The 22587-nt window shown below is 39.8% G+C and overlaps 1 protein-coding gene across 1 annotated transcript in view; it reads right to left on the bottom strand.

Annotated features, from left to right (window-relative positions):
- LOC116903935 (uncharacterized protein C8orf34 homolog) overlaps nt 1-22587 on the bottom strand; it is a 40532-nt gene that overhangs the window by 3569 nt on the left and 14376 nt on the right. The window contains exon 2 of the mRNA XM_032906716.1: nt 7600-7772. Within this exon, the coding sequence (XP_032762607.1) occupies nt 7600-7676 (77 nt within the window). The 5' untranslated portion in view covers nt 7677-7772. The remainder of the gene's footprint in view (nt 1-7599; nt 7773-22587) is intronic.

Here is a 22587-nt window from a genome sequence, read left to right as displayed (position 1 = left end):
TGTGACCAGGCTATATTGTCACAGATCCTTGTTGGTGATGTCTGAAATAGAATCATACATGCATGGGGATGAGAAAGGGCTAGGAGAGGTATTCTGCAGTGACCAAGTGAAGGCAATCACTGTGATAGGTTAATAAGGTTGAGCTCAGATCAAGGGAGATAAGTGGGGGACTTGTCTCAGGTAACTGACCCCTTGCCACAGAAGAAATTGAGGGCTTGGACACAAAGAAAAACAGGAGCCAAGAAATGCCATTTCTGTATATCCCCATGAAGTAAGACACAGGTCCATCAGTTCTGAATAAAATGAAGAATAGAATATTTGGGGGAAGAAGAGATGACTTGTGTCATCTTATGGCTGTAATTAAGGAGACTCAAGGTGCAACAGAGCAGATGTAAGTGGCGGTTTCATTGGCAGGAGTTTGAGCACTCGTGGTTTAGAGAAGCTGGACAGTGTGGCAAGTGTTCTCCAACTTTTGATGATTCCATCTGAGAGCAGAAAGGAACCAATTTCCACAAGGTAGAGTTGTATTAAAAACAAAAAGGACAAGGGAGTTAGCTGAGTCTATACCCAGGGGCTGGTCTCAGTTACAGGCTGTGTCAGAAGACAGATACAGAGAGATACAGAGAAGCCTGAGGGAACCGTGTACTGTGGGTTCCAGTCCCAGTTGGGTACCAGAGAGGATGAATTAGAAGGCCAGAAAATGTCAAGGAGTGAAATACCAGAAATAATATTACAGATTCCAGACAATGATGACAAGATTTAATAAAATGTAGAAGGAGTGAGTAGGGAAAGAGTAGAAATCAAGAACAGAGAAAAAGGAGAGAAAGGAAATGAAAGGTTATGTCTGGGGCAGAACTAATTGTGCTCCTGTTTCATCAAGACAGGAGGAGAACAGAGAAATAATGTGTTCAGGGGAAGATTGATGTGAGGTTCCGATGGTAGGCTGATTATTGCTATGAGATGGTGCCAGCTAAATATAAAGAGAGAGAGAGAGAGAGAGAGAGAGAGAGAGAGAGAGAGAGAGAGGTATGATGTGTGGGATACTTACATCAGGTTTGAAAGACAGATGTACAATGGAAAAGGAAAGGGAGATGGTTTTAGAGAGATGACAGTGGGCAAGGCTTGTGAGTAGAAATCACACTTGATTTTCTTCAGCATCGTAGCCTGGGAATGGAAGGAAGGACATGCTGTAGGCAGGCTGGGATGTAGAGTGCATGCGGGCGTGGCTCTTCCTAAGAACACTGGATGTTCTGCACACCATCAGCAGGCTGCACCCTCTTCTTTTCCAGATCTTGGGGGCTTTCTACAACTCCTTACCAAAAAAATGGATGAACAGCAAAACATTGAAGAAGACAAAATTTGGCTCAAGACAGGCTGGCATAGCCAATTTGCAGCTCTTCAGTCTCGGGAGAGGATAAAACCACTATGGGACTCAATCACCTCCTCCTGAAGTAGAGGTGAAGATAGTAATAACAACTACAGTCCCATAAGAGTGGAGTGGATTAATACTGGCAAAGTGCACAGCAATATCTAAGTGTTCCATCAAATTCAGGTCTTTAGACTTAGCGGTAACTGCTTTACCCACTGTTTGGACCATCCCTGTCCAAAGTTTTCATCTTCTTATGTCCTTAAATTTTAGTGTTATTTCTGCCAAGTGCTTTACGGATTTCCCATGTCCAGAAGAGCTCAAACTTGACTGTCCTTGTTTTTGAATTTCGAATATGAGTTATCCCTGCTTCAATCCATTTTCTTTTTTTAAATTTTGTTTTTTAATTGGATAGTTTATGTATTTACATTTCAAATGTTATCACCTTTCCTGGTTTCCCCCTCTCATCTCCCCTCTCCCCACTTCTATGAGGATGCTCCCACTCTCTCCCACCCCCTCCCACCTCAACACCTTGGCACTCCCCTACTGGAGAAAAGAGCTTCACAGGACCAAGGGCTTCTCCTCCTATTGATGCCAGACAGGGCCACCCTCTGCTCCATATGCGGCTACCGCCACGGGTCCCTTCCTGTGTACTCTGGTTGGTGGTTTGGTCCCTGGGAGCTCTGGAGGTTCTGGTTGGTTGATATTGTTGTTTTTCCTATGGGTTACAAACTCTTTCAGCTCCTTCAGTCCTTTCTCTAACTCCTCCACTGGGGTCCACATGCTCAGTCTGATGGTCAGCTGCAAGCATCCTCATCTGTTTCAATAAGACTCTGGTAGAGCTTCTCAGTAGACAGCCATATTGGGTTCCTGTCAGCAAGCACTTCCGGGCATTAGCAATAGTGGCTGCTGTTTGGTAGCTGCATAGATCCCCAGGTAGGGCAGGCAGTCTCTGGGTGGCCTTTCCTTGAATCTCTGCTCCACTCATTGTCCCTGTATTTTCTCCCATGAAATGTATTTTGTTCTCCCTTCAAAGAAGGACTGAAGCATCCACAATTTGGTCATCCTTCTTCTTGAGCTTCATGTGGTCTGTGGATTGTATCTTGGGCATTCTAAACTTTTGGACTAATATCCATTTACGTGAGTGCATACCACGTGTGTTCTTTTGTTACTGGGTTACCTCACTCAGGATGATATTTTCTAGTTTCATCCATTTGCCTATGAATTTCATGAAGTCATTGTTTTTCATAGCTGAGTAGTACTCCATTGTGTAGATGTACCACATTTTCTGTATCCATTCCTCTGTTGAAGGGCATCTGGGTTCTTTCTATCTTCTGGTTATTATAAATAAAACTGCTATGAACATAGTGGAGCATGTGTCCTTGTTATATATTGGAGCATCATTTGGGTGAATGCTCAGGAGTGGCATAGCTGCATCCTCAGGTAGTACTATGTCCAAGTTTCCGAGGTACCTCCAGCCGCATATGGAGATTTCCAGCTTGTAACCCCACCAACAATGGAGGAGTGTCTCCACATCCTGGACAGCATCTGCTGTCACCTGAGTTTTTGATCTTTTTATCCTGATTTACTTCCCACAGCACCACACAGTATGACTTGAAGGCAGAGCTCTCACTTGTAGACAGAGATGTTGACTGTCTTTCTATGAAAGGAAACATTTCTAGGCTTTGTGCACTGTACATCAATATCAGTCTTCACATCAATGAAATGAAAACGTAATAGAAAGAGAATTTAGCTTCAATTTAAAGTTTATTTCTGAGTTGTAAGATTTCTACTAATTTTATTGAATATTTATATTTTAATAACAATCCTCATTTAAGAAAATCAGTTTACTTGGTCTACACTATTTATGAATTTTATTCTCGTTTCAATTAGATGGTTCAGCTTTAAAAGAACTGATTATGTTTTCAAGGCTTGATGAACCTATTTACTAATTCTACATTAAGGTCTATCAAGTAATTTAAACAAATTTGTTATACGACTATTGCAACATCCAATTAGGATGGCTTAGAAAAAATTATACAGGGTTATTAAACTCAATTTTTGTTTATACTTACATGATAAATATGTGATTATAGTAACTCTAAATGTGTAGAGGGTTCATACACTTTCCCAATAACCAGCCAGGCAAAGGACAGAATTAGGAAGCTATGAATAAACATAAAAAGTCCACTCTTTCCCTAGCACACCTCCCTCCTTCTCTGTCTCCTCTCTCTCTGCCTTCCCCTCTTCCTTTCTTTCCCCTCACCCTCTCCTTCTTTCTTCCCCCTCTTCTTCCCCCCACTCTCCCCCTCTTCCCAATTTGCGACCCCCTCCTCCTCTTTCTCCCTCCACCTCTCACCTCTCTTTCTCTCTGTCTCTCTTCCCTCTTTCTGTCCCTGTTCTGATGCTTTCTTTCTTCCTTGAGCTCTCTTACTTCAGAACTTAAAAATCCAAGGAGGAGTCAGGAAAATATCTTTCATCACATTCATTTATCATTTTTAGTGTAACTTCAAAATGTCTACAGATGTCTTGAGATGCACCCAAGGGCCATTAATATCCATTATTTTAACACTGGAGTCTCAGTATTATTCTATTACTTTATCTGTACTGTCCTTTCAACTTCCTTAACTCTAGCCAGCAGTTAACACTTCAGTTGGCAATCATTCCTGACATAAGTGGTTGACTTTCTGTAATGTATTTGAGGTACATAAATAAAAAAGTTAAGGTATGTAATGTTGTTTGTTATAAAAGCTCCAAGAAAATATTTTGGATAAGTTTCTACCCGTAAGACTTTCAAGGTTTGGTTTCCAATTTAATTCTCTAGTCTATCGGTGAATGTCTGATCTGTTATGTACTTGTTCAGCATTTTAAATAATGTTGTCTATGAATGGAGTATTACAATAGCAGCCACTTATATATGATTTATTTCCTTCTTTTCTCCTAGGAAAATCCAAGTTAGAGTAATGGCCCAAAAATAAAAACAGACTCGATGATTTTTTCTTGTGAATACACTCTATTTAGCATGGGCGTAGTGATAGCCCACACCTCCTACACTTGTGTAGCAGATATTTATTGAAAATTGCTATGTGCCAGCCTTTGTAAGGAAAAAAAATGGCTGAAGTAAGGCTTGAAAATCAACTTTGCTTTCAGGAGTTCAATATCATTATGATTAGAATCTCAATGTTTACAATTGTTAAATTATTACATGTGTTACTGCTACTTAATGAAAAAAGTCTGTAATTATGCACTATCAACTTTAAAACTTTTTCTCGAGCATTTCTTATTCCTTGAAATGTTGTGTGAGCCACTGCGTAAATACAGGAACTCTGTTTTTTAATTTGATGAGAGACAAACACTTTGTAACCTGAGATTTTTTTCTATGTGTGATTTCTACGTACATGAAATATTTCTGAAGTAACTAGGATTTAGCCAAGACTTTGTCACATTTTCAATGCACACGTGACATCTCAGCTCATATTTTAAGTACAAAGTGAAGTGAAGCCGAGATTGCTTTTCAGGACATAAGGACAAATATGCGGGAAATATATTTAGAGACTGAGAAAGAGCTACAACTAGGCTTGAGAATCTCAGGGTAATAAGAGCTCACTGAAGCGAGGAAGAAAATAGGGGCAATAACATTTGCAATAAAAAGGTCTGGATATTTTAATGACTAAGTGAAAACAAGATAGAAGTTGACATTTCTCTATTTTACATTTAAGAATTAAAGATTGACCAATGAAGAAATAGAAAAGTTTATTGAGGTTTGTGAGTCTAGCATTAGGAACAAAATTACCCCCTTTGACAGGTGGAATTGATCTGGCATTTCCCAGAAGAGAAATGGGCTTTTAGGCATGGCTTGCTTCTTCTTTCGGGGCACTTTAAGTATTTAAATAATTTAAAGTTATTTTGTGTGGAAATGGAATCAATTTTTCCCAAACCTGATGCACATTAGTGAGTTTTCTGTGCTTCTTTCCCTCAAGCCAAGTGGCAAGAGAGAGCCAAGGAACCTTGAAAGCTATTATATTGTAGAAAACACATTTTTCTCTCCTTGAGAACAAAAATCCTTATTGGTTGACAGAAAATTGAACCTAGGAACTGCAGAGTTCCTGTGGCTATGCTGTCAGAGTAAACACCTTTGGTAGGGACCAGCTATTAGCAGTCACAGGGACCTATGGTCCTGTCAACTTTCCATCATGAATATTTAAATGTAACTTCTCAGTGTTTCATAATTCTTATCCCATAATGACTTTTACCTGGCTTCCTTGACTGACCCATTTTCTGTTTTAAGTTTTACTTCTCATGGTGGTCAGACCCCAAAATGGTAATGGTAAATGTGCTTTATCTAGTAAACATGATCTCACATCTCAATGTAGCTCCCCCTTAGTTCACAAACACTTATGACAGATCACCTGCCACCATTCTGGGAAATAAAGTCTGAATAAAATCAAAGTTACATGGAGTGGTACTTTGAAAGAGGATGCCCCATAAGCGCATATATTTGAATGTTTGGTTCCCAGTTGGTGGACTGTTTGGGAAGGATTAGGAGGTGTGTCCTCATTGGAGGTGTGTTACTGGGGGTGGGCTTTGAGGATTCAAAAGACCATGCCAGGTTCAGTTTGGCTGTCTCCCTGTCTGCTGCTCACAGATCATGATGTAAGCTTTTAGCTACTGCTCTAACACTGAGCCTGCTGGCTGCCTGCCACCATGGTCCTAGACATAATGATCATGGACTGACCCTCTGAAACTGTAAGCAAGACATTAATTAAATCAGCGGTTCTCAACCCCTGTCACGGCCATGAGAAAGCACGTATTTCTGATGGTCTTAGAAACTCCCAACCATAAGTTTATTTTGGTTGCAACTTCATAAGTGTAATTTTGCATCTGAACTGTGTCTTAGTTCCTCAGACCATGGGGAATATGTATTTTCAGATGGTCCAGTCCCACAGGTTGAGTGCTGCTGAATTAAATGCTTTCTTCTAAAGGTTTCCATGGTGATAGTGTCCATTCACAGCAATGGAACAGCAACTAAGGCATACGCACTTTGAAGTTCCTAAAAACATTATAGCTTATAAATTAAACCACTAAAGCTAATAAAACACAATAATTATATTCAGTCACAGTTATTGTCTGTAAGCATAAATGATGATAACAAAGACTTTTCTCTGTAGTCCACCTTAACTACGCCCACCCCATAAATTCTTACCCACTGAACAATCCCCTTCTCCCTGATGACGCTTCTTCCTAGTACATTCTCGTCTCCCCACCCAACTCTTAACCCCCTGCCCAGTTTTACAGCTGGTCCTTACTCAAAGATCAGAATCTTGAAATTATTTCTCTATTTGGTGTTGGTAACAAAGAAATGGAACTTACTTAAATAAGAAGAAAAATAACAAAACACAAATCCAGCAGGGAAACTCAGAGGGAAAGTACTTGCCTATTATACGTATAAAGTCCTAGAACTGCCCAAGGGAAGGGAGAAGACTTCAAGAACAAGATCTAAATAACACCGTTCTTTAAACATTTTTACTAAAATGCTCTTTGTCTGTCTGTTTACTTTGTGTATGTGTGTTTATGTATGTGTGTTTATGTGTGTGTATGTTTGTATATGTTTGTGTGTGTGTTTTTTTGTGTGTGTGTGTGTGTGTGTGTGTGTGTGTGTGTGTGTGTGTGTGTGTGTGAACTTGACTCTGCAAGCTCATTTCACACGTATGGTGCTCGGAGGATAATTGAAGGGAGTTTTTCCTTCTGTAATGTAGCCTCCAAGAGGATTGAACTAGGCTGGGGACCTGCATCTTCCCCTAGATATTACTTCTTCTGACCAGTGTGTGTACTTTTAGGAGACATTATGGGCTTTTGTTTTGTTTTTGATTTGAAATTCTTTATAGGATATTTTTTAATTTACATTTCAAATGTTATCCCCTTTTCCGGTTGTCTGTCCATAAAACCCCTACCCCATTCTCCCTCCCCCTTCTATGAAGATGTGCCCCCAACCACCCACCCCTTCCCGCTTCCCTTTCCTGACATCCCCCTGCACTGGTGGTGGTGGTGGGAGTCCAGCCTTAGCAGAACCAAGGGCTTAGGGGACAATATGGAATGAAAATCTAGTTATTTTTTTATCATATGCAAAGTTGAACAATTTTCCTTATGAGATAACAAAATTATGTACTTATGTTTACTTTCCCTCTCCTGTTTAATAAGCTCTAACACAGATTCACGAAGGAGATCCACCTCACCTTCCCGCCGGACTAGAGCTGCTGTCTTCACTTTCCCATGAGTCATTCTTACTCCGTGGGACCGGCGGCTGCAGCATTTCAGCTGCCAGGGGATCGGCATCGTTTTCTGCTCTGCCGATCCATTCCCCAATCACACGAGGTCTCAGAAGGGAGGAATTGAAAGCCACTGTTTCCTGCAGGTCCAAAGAGATGAAAAGTGCTGCTTTCCATTACTTTTTCTTGTTAACGGGTAACAGGAAAATATCCTCCAGTGTTTGGGCTCGCTGATATCAAAATGTGCCCTCACTTCTCGCCATTCCCACTCAATGCTTTCTTCTGTGATTTAGGCTAATTCCTGAAGACCACTGGGATTAAGTGTCTGGGAGTGAAATCTTGGATTTGGGTTCTCAGAAGAGTGGGCTGGCACTCTGAGTGGAGGGAAGAGAGCCTTCAAAGCCCACAGTGTGCAAGGGTGTTGTGCCACAGCTGGGAAACGGCAAATACTCGCTCCGGAAGGAACGAGCTGCAGCAAGAAACCATAACTATGAGGATGTAGGAGGGGAAGGGTGGATGCGTTTCCTACACTGTGATGCATTCTGGACTTGCAGGGTTGCCATAGACACACAGAGTAGGCCCATACCAACGACAAGTAGATTAGGTTAGCCGAAACCATGTGGTCTCTTCAGAGATTTGAAATGAGTCAATGCATTCGATTCACCTGTTGGCTATGACATACCCAAGAAAATATTGATGGAAAATATTGGCTATGTGTAATTACTAGGCATATTTTAAGTGGAAAAAAAAGTCAAGTTAAAAAGAAATACCTACATGACCTAACTTTTGTCTGGAGCCACATGTAGACTTACCTTCATCGATTGATTCCTAATTCATCGAGTCAGTTACTAGATTTTTTTTTAAATTTGCACATAGACTTTATAGCACATTTTCATTATGTTAAAATTTTCAGTAATTCTGAAATATCAACTTTTCCATCACCATTTTCAATTGTATTTATGGATTTATCTTATATCCTGACCACAGTTTTCCTTCTCTCCTCTCCTCCAAGTCCCTCCTCCTGGCCTCCTCCCACACCCCCACCCCTAACTCCATTCAGCCCTCCTCTGTTTCTCTCTAGAAAAGGGCGGGCCTACTATGGCTACCAATCAGTTATGGCATATCAAGATGCAGAAAGACTAGGTACCTTCTCTCCTATTAATGCTAGATGAGGCAACCCCGTGGGAGGAAAGAATCCCAAGCACAGGCAACGGTCAGAGACAGTCCCTGCACCTGCTGTTAGGAGTCCCACAAGAAGACCAAGGTCCGCAACGGTTACACATGTGCACAGGGCCTAGGTCAGTTCCAGACAAGCCCCTGGTTGGTGGTTCAGCCTCCGTGAGCCCAGCTTAGGAGGCCAGCTGCCCTCTAGGAGGCCAGCTTAGTTGTTTTTCTGTACGTTTTCTTGTGGTGCCTTTGATCCCTCTGGCTCCTGAAATCCCTCTTCCACCTCTCGCGTAGGATTCCTTAAACTCGACCTAACTTGTGGTTGTGGGTGTCTGCATCTGCTTCTATCAGTTGCTAGGTGAAGCCTCTCTGATGATGATTGGGCAAAGCACTAAACTATGAGTATAGCAGAAGATAAACAGGGATCGCTTCACTGACTCTGGTTCCTAGCTCTCCCGGCATCAAGAGTGGGTTTCCTCTCCTGGCATAAGTGTTTATTAGCTGTAAAGTAAGGGATAACCATGCTGCCATCCACACACTAAGAGCAGCAAAACACAAGGAGGGCTCAAGGAGGGGTGCATGAATCTCACCGTGAAGGGGAAATAGAATAGACATAGCAGATAGGCAGGGAGGGGTTCTGGCTAAGGGAGTGGGTGTAGGAACAGGAAGGATCAGGTGGGAGAAGACAGAAGGAAGACTGGGAGAAACTATTGGAATCTGGGCTACGTAGAGGTTGGGATCCCTAGGATCAGCTAGAAACCTAGTGCAATAGAAACTCCCAGGAATCTATGGGGTGACCCTAGCTAAGACTCCTAGCAATGGGGGATAAGGATCCTGAATTGGCCATCTGCTGTCACCAGACAAGACTTCCAGTGGAGGGATTGGGACACCAACCCAGCCACAAAACTTTCAACGTATAATTTGTCTTGCCTGCAAGATATCCTGGGGTGGATAAGCCCCAGAAATTATGGGAGTGGCCAACCAAGGACTGGATCAGGCCAAGACCCATTTACTATTTTTTATGTGCTAAGAACTGGCTGTCATGCTGGGAAAAGCTATAGCAAAAAGGAGCCGCTTTTAATAATGGTTTTCTGTAAAAGGAGAGGGAGGTGATTTTAATATTTTGGTTTGTTATTTCCTTATCTTTTAACTGTCCCATGACAAATATGTACTTGTCTGGTCATGTTTATGATGAAAATACGTGATTTGAGAAACCTGTTCTGCTTAAATCTGCTTTATGGAAAATTTTCAGTGTTAGAAAAATTTTGAACAGTTCTTCAAAAATTCAGACCTGGTGTTCTGTGCCTTTATAATTCACAAAATATTATGCAATTGTAATCAGAACACAAATTATACAACATTTAAATATCTGAATGTAATAAAAGCACAGTATTTAAGACATTTGTATAATAGCTTAGATACTAACTTAAAGATTAAGACCACATCAAATGTGACTTAGAATAGATTCAATGGACATTTCTCTGAGTTACAGGGAAAAGCTGGATATGTAATTAAATGTTATTAATTAATTTATTTAAACAATGAAACAGAATAGACAAATATTTTCATTGCTCTGGACTCACAGGAGCATACAAACTGGTAAAAAAAAGAAATAGCAAAAGAAAAGTAAGTGACTACAATAACTGTGAAGAAAAGGATGAAACAGGACTTAAGATTTGGTGAAATCCAAATGCTGAGAGCAGCAGAGATTCAGAAGAACCCTTGGCTGCTTGCTGGGAAGTCAAACGGAGTGGTAACCACCACTGTTGGGGAGTGGAACCACAGAGGGCATAAATGGCTTGACGTTTATGATGGTTAAGTCCATCTGGCACAGAAATTTAAGGGGAAATAGCTGACCATCGGGCAGTGAGAGAAGATGTACACAGGGTAGAGGCAGCTGGTGAGCCACTATTTTACATGATTCAAAAGAGACTCAATGGCTTTCATATTTTTCTGAATGTACAAAGCCTTTTTGTAGTGGTATCAATGAAAAGATGGAAGAAACAAATACTACTTCTTTAAAAAATATTTTGTCATTGAAAATTTTTAACTTAGTCTGTTCACACGTAAGAGATTGAAGAAAGAGACTTTTGTTTGTGCATTTTATTTACATTGGATTAAGCTCAATAAACATTTCTGTATATATCTCTCTAAAAGTGATTTAATAAAGTGAACTATTCTTAGTAGTACATAATTATACCACAGTAAATAACAATTAATTATATTTAAACACATATACATACATGTGCACACATACAAAGTGTGTGTGTGTGTGTGTGTGTGTGTGTGTGTGTGTGTGTGTGTGTCTGCCCATGTAATCCTAGTTGTCATGGAACTGAAACTCACTATGTAGACCATGTTGGCCTGAACTCACAGAGGTCTGCCTGCCTCTACCTCACAATTAATTTAATTATAAGCATGAGCCACCACATCCAATTAAAATGTATGCTAATAACACCAGATCTTTTGAAACCTTTTTTAGGTTCACAGATAAACATCTTACTTAAAGATGGAAGGATAAATTTGTAAATGTGAATTGTTTAGAAACACAAAACCCCAAGTCCCTCTGCCCTCTGCCAAATTTCCAGAGTTCTGAGTTCTGATTCGAACATTGGGAAATGAAAGGCACCCTGTGAGACTATGCAATAAGAAGCAGAATCCTGTTCTTGGCTAGGATTCACTCAACTGCAAATGCATGCCCAGTCAGAAAGCCCTCCACAGCTCACAGATTCTCTTGGCTTTGCCCATTACCAAGAAGCATACATATCCAGGTTTCATCCACACCTACTCTTTCCAGGAACATGCCGTCCACAGTCTAACCCACAATCAACTAACTGATCTTACAAGTTCGGCTCTTGCCAGGTTTGGGATTTTAAATGTCCCACAAAGTTCGTGTGATGGAGACTGTCGACTGTCTCCAGCCTGTGGGGCTCCCTTTGAGAGAGGGGTCTACGGGGGGGACTTTGTGTCACGGGAAAGTGCTCTTGAAGTAGGTACTGGAACCTTAGTCATCTCTCTTATTTGCCCTCAGACACCATGAAGGACACCATTCACTCCACTGTGTACCCTCCATCATGCCACAAGGCGAAGTAATAAGGCCAAGTAACCCACAACTAAAATCTTCTGAGTCTGAAGCCAAAATAAACGATAAATGTCCAAATCTTTTAAAAAGTGTGACATCTCTACAGAGTTCTGAGTTATGACTAGAACAACAGGAAATGAAAGGTATCTAGTCAGAGTATGAAATAGAAAGCAGAATCCTGTAATTGGTCTGATTTATTTCCTCCTAGAGTGATAATAATCAACTTGGGGATTAGTGTAGCTTCAAAGTGGATATGAAAAGGTTCTATTCTGTCACTGTACTTTTGTAACAACAATTTAAAAATAGAAACTTCCACTAAAACTGGTACTGAGATAATGTGGAGTGTGCGTGTGTGTGTGTGTGTGTGTGTGTGTGTGTGTGTGTGTGTATGTGTGTGTGAATTAGAGATTCTTTTGAGAGATTTGTGACTCACCATTAATATGAAGTCACCATTAATAGGAAGACAAGTAATGAGCACAGTTAGAGGACCTGAGTCTGGAGAAGAACAATAGGAAGTTTAAACTGCTTTTGTTGTTCTAATTTAGTCTAATTTGGGACTGAGGTGAATGAATGGGTGTGGGAAGTGGAGTTTTGTCCATGATGGAGTTTTAGATAACCAAGATAAAAGGAGCCCTGGAAAAGCAGAAGCAATAATTCTGGGTACTGTAAGTGTGAGGTCCAGTACTGTCCCTGTGTGTGGGAGACTGACAAGGAGGACTCCTTGCTGCACAGAAACATGGCGTGCTGAGACTGGGAATAACTGTCCCGGAAATGAGAGTGTGAAATAAAGCCTCAAAGAAAAGTCCATCAAAGGTCTGAGTTGATCACAACCTAAAGCTCATGTGTTAATGGGATCTACTTATGAACACACATGTGTTAATGGGATCTACTTATGAACACACATGTGTTAATGGGATCTACTTATGAACACACATATGTTAATGGGATCTACTTATGAACACACATGTGTTAATGGGATCTACTTATGAACACACATGTGTTAATGGGATTTACTTATGAACTCTAAAACTGTGTCTCAAATTCACTGAAGAAAAATAAAAGTAGGACATTCTATGTTTTATCTTCGCCCAGTTAAGTTGTCATATGGAAATACAAAGGAGAATCATTTTTATTATTTGTTTCAGAATATATTTGCTCAAATACTTATGGCTGCCAAGTTTCTTTACTATGTTTTAGCTCTTCTGTTTGCCTATGCTTTACATAGCATCACTTATAAATGGAATACCAAAACCCATGCTGGCTTTGGTTTATACCTCATTGAGATGGTTCACTCTGGGAAGTTATTTAAAATAAATATGCCACTCTTTCTGTTTTCCATTCATTTACATTTATAGGATATGCATCTGTCCTGTCTTACTGAATTCAGTTTACACAAAGCAACCGGAAGAGGAAGGTGAAGTCTGAAGGCACACAGCGAAATGAGTGAGGGAGGGGGATCAATTCTCAAAACTCAGATCAGATCTTTTACACAGTTGCTTACAGACACTTTGCAAAGGACTGAACTGTGTGCTTGGTACACTTAGCATTTGTGCATATGTGCAATACCAGCCTTCTCAATGGCAACTTCCCTTGCTTAAGTCACTTCCAGTCCACTCCCCTCTGCTCACTTTTTTTCAGACGTTTACTACCTCCTTATTTTATTCATTCCCCATCTATCTATCTATCTATCTATCTATCTATCTATCTATCTATCTATCTATCTATCCATCCATCCATCCATCCATCCATCTATCCATCCATCCATTCATCCATCCATTGAGACAACATCTCAGAATAAGCTTTGACTGGCCTGGAATTTACTATGTTTACCAGGCTGGCTTCAAACTCATAGAGATCCCTCTGCCCTCTGCCCTCTGCCCTCTGCCCTCTGCCCTCTGCCCTCTGCCCTCTGCCCTCTGCCCTCTGCCCTCTGCCCTCTGCCCTCTGCCCTCTGCCCTCTGCCCTCTGCCCTCTGCCCTCTGCCCTCTGCCCTCTGCCCTCTGCCCTCTGCCCTCTGCCCTCTGCCCTCTGCCCTCTGCCCTCTGCCCTCTGCCCTCTGCCCTCTGCCCTCTGCCCTCTGCCCTCTGCGCATTTGGTTTAGAAGCCTGGACCACGGCGCTCAGTTTAACTTCCTCTTTGAAGTGATCTTATAGTATAAAGTACCACTTCCTTCTCTGATGACCTCCAGCTTTCTTATACAGGTTTGTTCCTGCTTGAGCAACAAATGCCCTAACTCTACCTAGCTGAATAACTATTGCAGCTGTTGAATTCATATCTGTATTATATTTATCCCCGTAGACAGGGTTTTCCAAAACCTCTCTTTTCTAAATAAATATCCAATAATTCTAGATAATATGGAGTGAGATGATTTTTAAATTCATAGAGAGGAGGTACTGATGGAGCATCTGCAATAGGTCCTCCCAGAGCTACCAAGAAACCGATATCCTTAGAGTTTAAAGATTGCTAGTGTGGGGGTTCAATTTGAATGATCTCAGTCTTTAATCTCTCTATGTTCTTGTCTTTTATCATTGACTTTTGAGTGTCTCGCACAAGGGTAAAGTATATTTCATTCCACATATGACTTGCTTAGACCAACAGTGAGGACAGAAATGATTGTATCAGATACAAGCAAGCCTAGCTCCCACAGAGACCTTACTGCCACATTTACTGCCCTGCAGGTTCACCATTACCATGAGAAAGACAAGCCCAGGGTAGATACTCAGGGTTCTCAGGAAATGCTTAACTAGCTTTGAATCACCTCAGGCAAACCCACGTATATAACTTTGGCAGAAAAAAAAAAAAAAAAGACAAAATAACAAAAAGACAAAAAAGGGGTTGGGGATTTAGCTCAGTGGTAGAGCGCTTGCCTAGCAAGTGCAAGGCCCTGGGTTCGGTCCTCAGCTCCGGAAAAAAAAAAAAGACAAAGTAATAACTTTGGCAGATATATGAGATACCCTCTTGACACATAAAGACATTCAACCACACTCCTTTGAACAATTCTAACCAGAAACCAGCACAAACTAGCTTAATTGAAAAGAAGCAAGAGAGGTAAATGTTGTTCAACCACCAAGTTATGCTGAAAATTGTTCCCCACAGACAATTCAGATGCTGTATTGTTAAATAAAAGATTCACTTGACATTGGGATATTGTGACGGGCAGAGACTTTGGAAATGGTCAGAAAATTTCAAGAAGCTGAGAAAATGAGCTCTAGTGGTGTTCAGATACTCGGTGAAAGTGTCAGCTGGCAAGATAGAAATTGTATCTGATTTTCAAAATTAAGTATGGAAATATTTAGGAGTAATATTGTAAACCAATTCCATGCAGAACAGGTCAATTTGCAAGGCAATTTTCCAAAAAAAAACCCCAAAATTTAAAAATTGGGCATTGCCAAGTTTAACACCACCAGCATATCCAGATGTCCAAAGATTAAAGTTCTCACCAAATGTTAAATTTAGGCTCTTTTAGATAAAACAAAGCCTGAGGGTAAGGAAATACCAAGAATATGACTACAATTCCCCCTTGGAAAAAATCTCTGAAAAATTAAAAGCTTGTTAAAGGTGATACTTCATGTACCTAATGAAATAGTAGTCACTGTATACATAGAAAGTAACTGCGGAAAGATTTGTGGATATAGATGTGGTACAAGGAAGGATGTGGAATCAGATATAGATAACCATCTATTTGGCATGGATGGAATGAATAGAAAAAACTATCTGGAATGAGGTAGGCTGAGATGTTAGGATGTAAACTGTGAGCTGTGAGGAAGAAAGTGGAGGGAGATGCACAGTGTTCTTTTCCCTGCATTCCCCTAAGACTCTTGAGAAAAGAAGAAACTCCTACAGGTGACACCAAGAACTGTGAGCTATAGATCAGGACTTCCAGGGAATCCAGTCTCCATAACCTGGTACAGTTAAGGAACCCACATCCCAATGTGGTGCCAAGCAGAGATTACACACACACACACAATATTCCTTGTCTGTGGTGGAAATGTTAATAAGGCTATCCCATCCTAATTCTATCATGTCATGACAACAAAGAAATAAAACTATAGCTTGCTTATAAATGGAACAAATGTCAGCTAAATGGATGAAGAGAATGTTCACAGAGTGACTCAGAAGTGTGAACGTGCCAGTTCTCCCATACACAGCTAAGTCAGGCCCATGACAAGCCAAACCCACAAAAGGACAGAAAATTGGTAGAGGCTAATGGTAGGAAGCCGAGGGTTCACTGTTCAGCACAGGGCTCTAAGAAAGCTTTTCTCCATAGAGGGAAAAGCATGTCCCAACTTTTGGCTATGCTGAACAATAAAATTTGGGTGAATCAAATACCTATTTGTGATTTAGAAAAAAAACTTGTAGAAATGTTATAATTATTTTAATGATTCCATGTAAGAATGAATTTCCTGGGCTGGGGAGATGGCTCAATGGTTAAGAGCACTGACTGCTCTTCCAGAGGTCTTGAGTTCAATTCCCAGCAACCACATGGTGACTTACAACCATCTTTAATGTGATCCAATGCCTTCTTCTCATGTGACTGAAGACAGTGACAGTATATACACACACATAAAATAAATAAATGTAAAAAAAAAAACCGAATATATTTCCTAACAAAGCAAGAGTCTTTAAGAAAATGATAGTTTTTCTTTTAATAGGAAACGCAATTTAAAATGTGATGGCAGTGCTCAAACTTAAGAATCTAGACAAAACAAAAACAAAAACAAACAAACAAACAAAAAACACTGTAAAAAAAAACTAGGCCAAATATACTAGCCACTACTGGACCTTGTTCAACATGCTAAGACTGTCAGTTACATGAGTGAGTCTTGCTTTCTTTTTTTTTTTTTTTCCTTTTACTTTTCTCCATTAACATGGAAATTACTGGAGAAAAAGGTATTATACTGAACCCGTTAGTAGGAGTATAAATTGACACAAACACTTTATGTTAAAATTTCTACCACACAAAGGCACTGGCCTTGCTGCCCAAAGGGTTTGTTTTTCTGTCCCAGAGGGAGACCACTGTTTACACTGGAAAGGAAATGCAAACACCAGTGGCTACTGCACCATAGTTTTTGAAAGAGATAATTGAAAAAAAAATTTTGGAGTAAAACACCATTTAAGGAAATTTTAAACCATAAATAAATAGGAAACCTCTTGTTAAAAAGGTGTGCGTGAGCCTGGCGGGATGGAACTTGCTTTTAATCCTAGCACTCTGGAGGCAGGTGATCTCTGTGAGTTTGGGGTCAGCCTGGTCTACATAATGAGTTCTAGAATACCTAGAGCTACATAGAGGTACCCTGTCTCAAAAACAAAGAAACAAATAAATAAGTAATAGTGTGGTGTGTGTGTGTGTGTGTGTGTGTGTGTGTGTGAGAGAGAGAGAGAGAGAGAGAGAGAGAGAGAGAGAGGAATAAAATTACACTTGAAGATAACAAAAAACAGGACATTCTTAGGGTCACACAGGACTTCCTCCTGTGTTACAATGGTTAATCGCTGGGTACATTCTACACACCTAGGTATTTAATATAATTTTTTTCACATGTTGTAATGTATGACTTGACATATTCAAAATTTTTTTTGTAAAAAGGCAGCATACCATTTCACTGGGCTAATAGCACATCTGATTGCCATTGAAGATGTCTCTGAATGGCACCCCCAGTAGCTGCTAGATACACCCCACATCCTTCCACCCCTGTTTTATGTCTTTTCTTACAATAAGAAACATTTACTCTTTATTACGGGTATTTCTCACACCTGTGCTAGCCTAGACAGAGTAAAAACTCCTTTGTACTCCTCATTAGTCATCAACTCCTCTTCCTCCTCCCCTGCCATATCTCTTCTGCATTCTCCCTTCTCACTTAGGTTACATGTAAGCCACTTCCTCATATGTAAATGTTCCAGTATTTAATTAGCACAATAGCTATTTTGTAAATAAATTCTTATCTTATTTAACATAAAAAATTATTTAGCAATAATTCTTTTAATACTAATCAATATTTAATTTAAAATTTTCCCAGATGGCCTTAGGGAAGTTATCTGTTTGCTCAAGGCTGGACGGGTCTAAGAAGTTCTCCGAATGTTGCAACTGACTGTCTTTTACACTGCTATTAATTAGATTTCTCTTGCTCTGATTCATTTTTCTTGTAATATAGTATAGTTATTTCTTAATAATTCTGAAGTGGTGAGACTTTGTCCTGTGTGTAGACTACACAGTCTACTGTATTTCTTTCTTCTCCTAATTTTGCTAGATTATTGTTGTGGATTTCCCCAAAGCTATTTGTATTTTGATGCTAATTCTGCTTCCCCAAGAAGGGCTGCCTAAGGGTAGGTGGAGCAGAAGAGTTGGGGAGAAAGAGAGGAGAGAAAGGGGCCAACAGAAGAGGAGGTGGAAGGAAGACTGAGTTGAAGCACATGGCCTGGAGAAACCGCAAGTTATAAGGGATCTCATAGCTGGGGAATAGAGTATTATAGTGGTAGATCTGCCCAATCTCGGTGAGAGCTTGCATTCATACTAATCGAGTTGTGTTTTCTTTGCATTTATTTGAGTTGGAGAGATTACTGCAACAAATTGGCACCCAACCTATCCATTAGAACTCAACTAACCTGAGATAAAATGTCACACACACACACACACACACACACACACACACACACACACACACACACACGCACACTAGAATAGGGTTCTCTGGCAGGGATCTAGGCTGGAGCAGTGGTGGATTGAAAGCTGATTGCATCTGAGGGGTCTACAGAGAACTGCAGAGAGGCTCCCTCCCCCAAACCCCAGCCAGAGAGCTCCAGCTAGGGGCAGCACCAAGAATCACAGGGAGGGACAAGAGAACCTGAAGCACAACTGTCTGCAAGGTAGTTTTTGGGCAGACACATTGAAGAGGTCTAGGCATCTATGACCTGGAGAGCCTTACTTTGTTCTCTTCCCCATATCTCCCCATGTCTACACTGGAAACAGACAGTCAGACTTGATCTTGGAACTGGAGGTTGCCTGAGATCAGCACACAAGCAAGGGCTGCCAGTAACCCAAAGAGTCCCCTCCCTGGGAATAAAGAATAGGAGAGGACTGCATGGATATTTTTAGCACAAAAACAGAGTAAGAAACTAGAAACCTATATTGAGAAGGTCTCTGAATTGTTACTAAAAGGAAACATGAGACTTTGACAATTAGTCGAAATGGATCCAGCTGAAATTGTGGTACCTTTTACTAATACAGAAATTGCCCTGTTATTGGCAAAAGATGAATACTGGCAAAGAGCATGCAGTAATTTCTTGGGAGAGATTAACAACAGATACCCTAAAAGCAAGAGACTTCAGTTCAGAAAAAGAACTAATTGGATTCTCCCTCGTATAATAAAGGTTCCTCCAATATGTGGAGTCCCTACATTTTACACTGATGCCAGTAAGTCAGAAAAGGCAGGATATAAATCAGAGGATAAAAGTGAGGTGGCTGAGAGTCCCTATAAGTCAGTTCAAAAATCTGAATTATATGCAATATTCATGGTGTTGTCAGATTTTCAAGAGTCTCTTAATATAGAAACTGACTCTCAAGATGCAGAAAGGACTGTTTTACACAGAGACTGCTGAACTTATTCAGAATCCTGAATTGACTTCACTATTTACTCAGCTACAACCAATGATCAGAAATAGGAGTCATCCACAATATCTAATACACATAAAATCTTGTACAGGTTTGTCAGGCCCTCTGGCTCAGGGTAATAATGAAATTGACCAGCTATTGATAGGAACTATACCAGAAGCATCAGGATTCCATAAAAAAAAAAAAAAAAAAACACCATGTTAACAGCAAAGGTTTAAATAAAGAATTCTTGGCTAACAAGCCAAGCAAATGTTGCGGCAATGTCCTACTTGCTCTTTATAACCAAATTACATTGCCTACAGGAACTAACCCTAAGGGTAGTCAAAGAAATGAAATTTGGAAGATGGATGTCTTCCATTTTACAGAGTTCGGTAAACTGAAATATGTGCACCATACTTTAGACTCATATTCAGGATTTCAATGGCCTTAGCATCAGAAAAGGCCGATTCTGCAATTACACATTTGTTACAAGTTATGGCCATTATGGGTATACCCATACAAATTAAAACAGACAATGAGATACCTCTAATAATATGAAGTAGTTTTTTGAATATTATAATGTAAAACATGTTACAGGCATATCACACAATCAAATAGGACAAGAGATTGTGGAGAGATCTAATTGAACTCTAAAGGAAATGCTTACCAGGCAAAAGTTGGCAACAAAACCCTCCAAAGGTAGATTACATAGCACTTTATTAACCTTACATTTTTTAAATGCTAATGAACAAGACAGCATAGCTGCTGAAAGATGTTGGATTGTGAAAAACTACTGAACTAAACCAGCCTGTTTATATTAAGGATATTCTGACATCAGAATGGAAAATGGGAAATGTGTTACACTGGGGAAGGGGTTATGCCTATGTTTCCACAGGAAAAGAAAAGTTGTGAGTTCCTTCCAAGTTGATAAAGATCAGACATGACAAAGAGAAATCTCCTGAAGACCTTGGTGACAGAGAAGAAAAGGGAGACTTCACTATTTACTCAGCTACAATCAACAAGTACGTAATGTACATGTGGTGATCTTTATGTCACTGTATATAGAGACAGCTCTGAACTGGCTGAGACTAAAATGGTTATACACAGCCAGTAACATTTACTGGGTCCAAATTTCTCATAACTTGTTATTACATACCATTCTTTAAGATGGCAAGTATACAAAATTATATAACAGTTCGATTATATGAACCTCTGAAGAAAGGCAGTCATCTTTCTTTGTTGATCTTCAATTACCAATCTGTGCACCTGGAACATTCCATGTGAATTCCTTTATAGGACTATATGATGCCTGTAAGTTTTGTGTGCTGCAGGATGAAAGAAGAGAAAGACAGCCCTAAAAAAGATCTATACTCTGGGATGCTGAGATTCTGAGACTTTCCATTTTAGCTCTACATTTGATTCTACCTCAACTACTTTGAAGCTGCTTCTTTTAAAGACTTGCTTCCAGAACAGCTAGCTTGCCTATCCAGCCATTCAGACTGCCGTATTCAAGATATCAGCTAAGCAATGAACTTTCTCGGCACATGATGACTGGAAGGCAAATGATGCCAGCTAGCTCTACTTTGACAAAGCCAACTTTCCTAATTTCCCTTGGACCCCCAGATGGGAATTCTTTGCCTCAATTTAGCTGTAAGTAGACAAAAGAAGATCATCTTCCCAGTTCCTTATGTTGGGGCGGATGATTCTGGTTATGTTATGAATTATAGATATGTTGTCATTAAAGGGATACTTTACAAATGTAACTTTGGACAGGGAGAGAACTAGACAGTTTAAACTCAGGGATTTTGACCTTTTCTTTCCTCTTCTCTATCCTTCCTTCTACCCTTCCTTCTTAGGTAAAAGGGAAGTGGGTGGAAAAGAATGGAGGCGATACAGTAATATCATAGAAGTTAGAGAAATAGACAAATAGGGATAGGTTAGCAAATTTACTCTTAAGCAAACTATTACATAGTTATATCTTACATTGGTAGAAGTCTTTGTAATTGATACAAAGTTGGTTATAATCTTTTCATTAGTATAGAATTTATTTGATACAAATTTAAGGTTTTCATTGGTATAATTTCTTATTGATTTAAAATTGAGATTAATATTGCTACTTTCATATAAGCATTGTGCCTATACAATACATTTAAGAATACAAAACTTAGACATAGTCCTATAACTGCTATTACGAACTGCTTTTAGTTGATTAAAAAATACGAGTTAAAGGTCAGATAGCAAACTCATGGTTCTGAGTCAATTAAAAGGGTGTTTTTGAGATATTTCAATTAAAAGTGGCCAAGAGTAGTCAAAGCTTAACCGTTCAGAAATGTTGTGTGTAGATAGATAATTTTCAAAGGTGTCAGAAGTCCATAGAATAGGATATTTATGGACATTTCTTTATTAAAGATCATTTGACTAGAGACTGTTCCTGAAGGCACCCCTTCTTGGAATCTAAGGAGAAATTGAGCATCAATTTGGTTGCTTCAATTGTGGCGAGACAGCCACTAGGGAAGAATTGCCTCAATTCAACTACAGACAAAATACTACACAGAAAAAGGACAAATTATGCAAAATAGTTGACTGATAAGCTCTGACAAGACAGAATAATCAGCCCTTCAAAATTCTACATTACAAAGATCTGTCAGATGGTCCTGGGCCAGAAGGCTGAAGAATGATGTTCCAATGTTTTGAGGAATGAGGGACTGTCAGGTGATCAGTAGTCTCTATAAATCTACAAAGTTTTGAAAGCTATGTTTTATGCTTTTCATATTTTCAGGTAATATTAGTCATTCTTGGATTTCTGTCATGGTTGGAGACTGGTTGTAATCTCATAGCCAACCCAAGCTGTTTAGCAATGAGAAAGATAATATAGATATGAAAGGGTGGTTTTCAGATGACATATGATCTAAAACCAAGATATAAGTTGGGTATGGAATTATAGTCTTTTAGGATAGATGTCAGAGTGCTTTATTTAATGGACAAAATTGATGGACTGGGTGTTAAGTGTATCTTATACTTCATAAATTGTAGAATGGTAATAGTTCTACTCAATTTATATTTGAGGGAAAAGAGCCTTTGAACTGGACACAAAGGGGAAAATGTTGTGGATTGCCCCGGA

This window comes from Rattus rattus, chromosome 1 (genome assembly GCF_011064425.1).
Source record: "Rattus rattus isolate New Zealand chromosome 1, Rrattus_CSIRO_v1, whole genome shotgun sequence".
Taxonomy (NCBI): Eukaryota; Metazoa; Chordata; class Mammalia; order Rodentia; family Muridae; genus Rattus; species Rattus rattus.
This window is presented reverse-complemented; position numbering and strand designations above follow the sequence as displayed.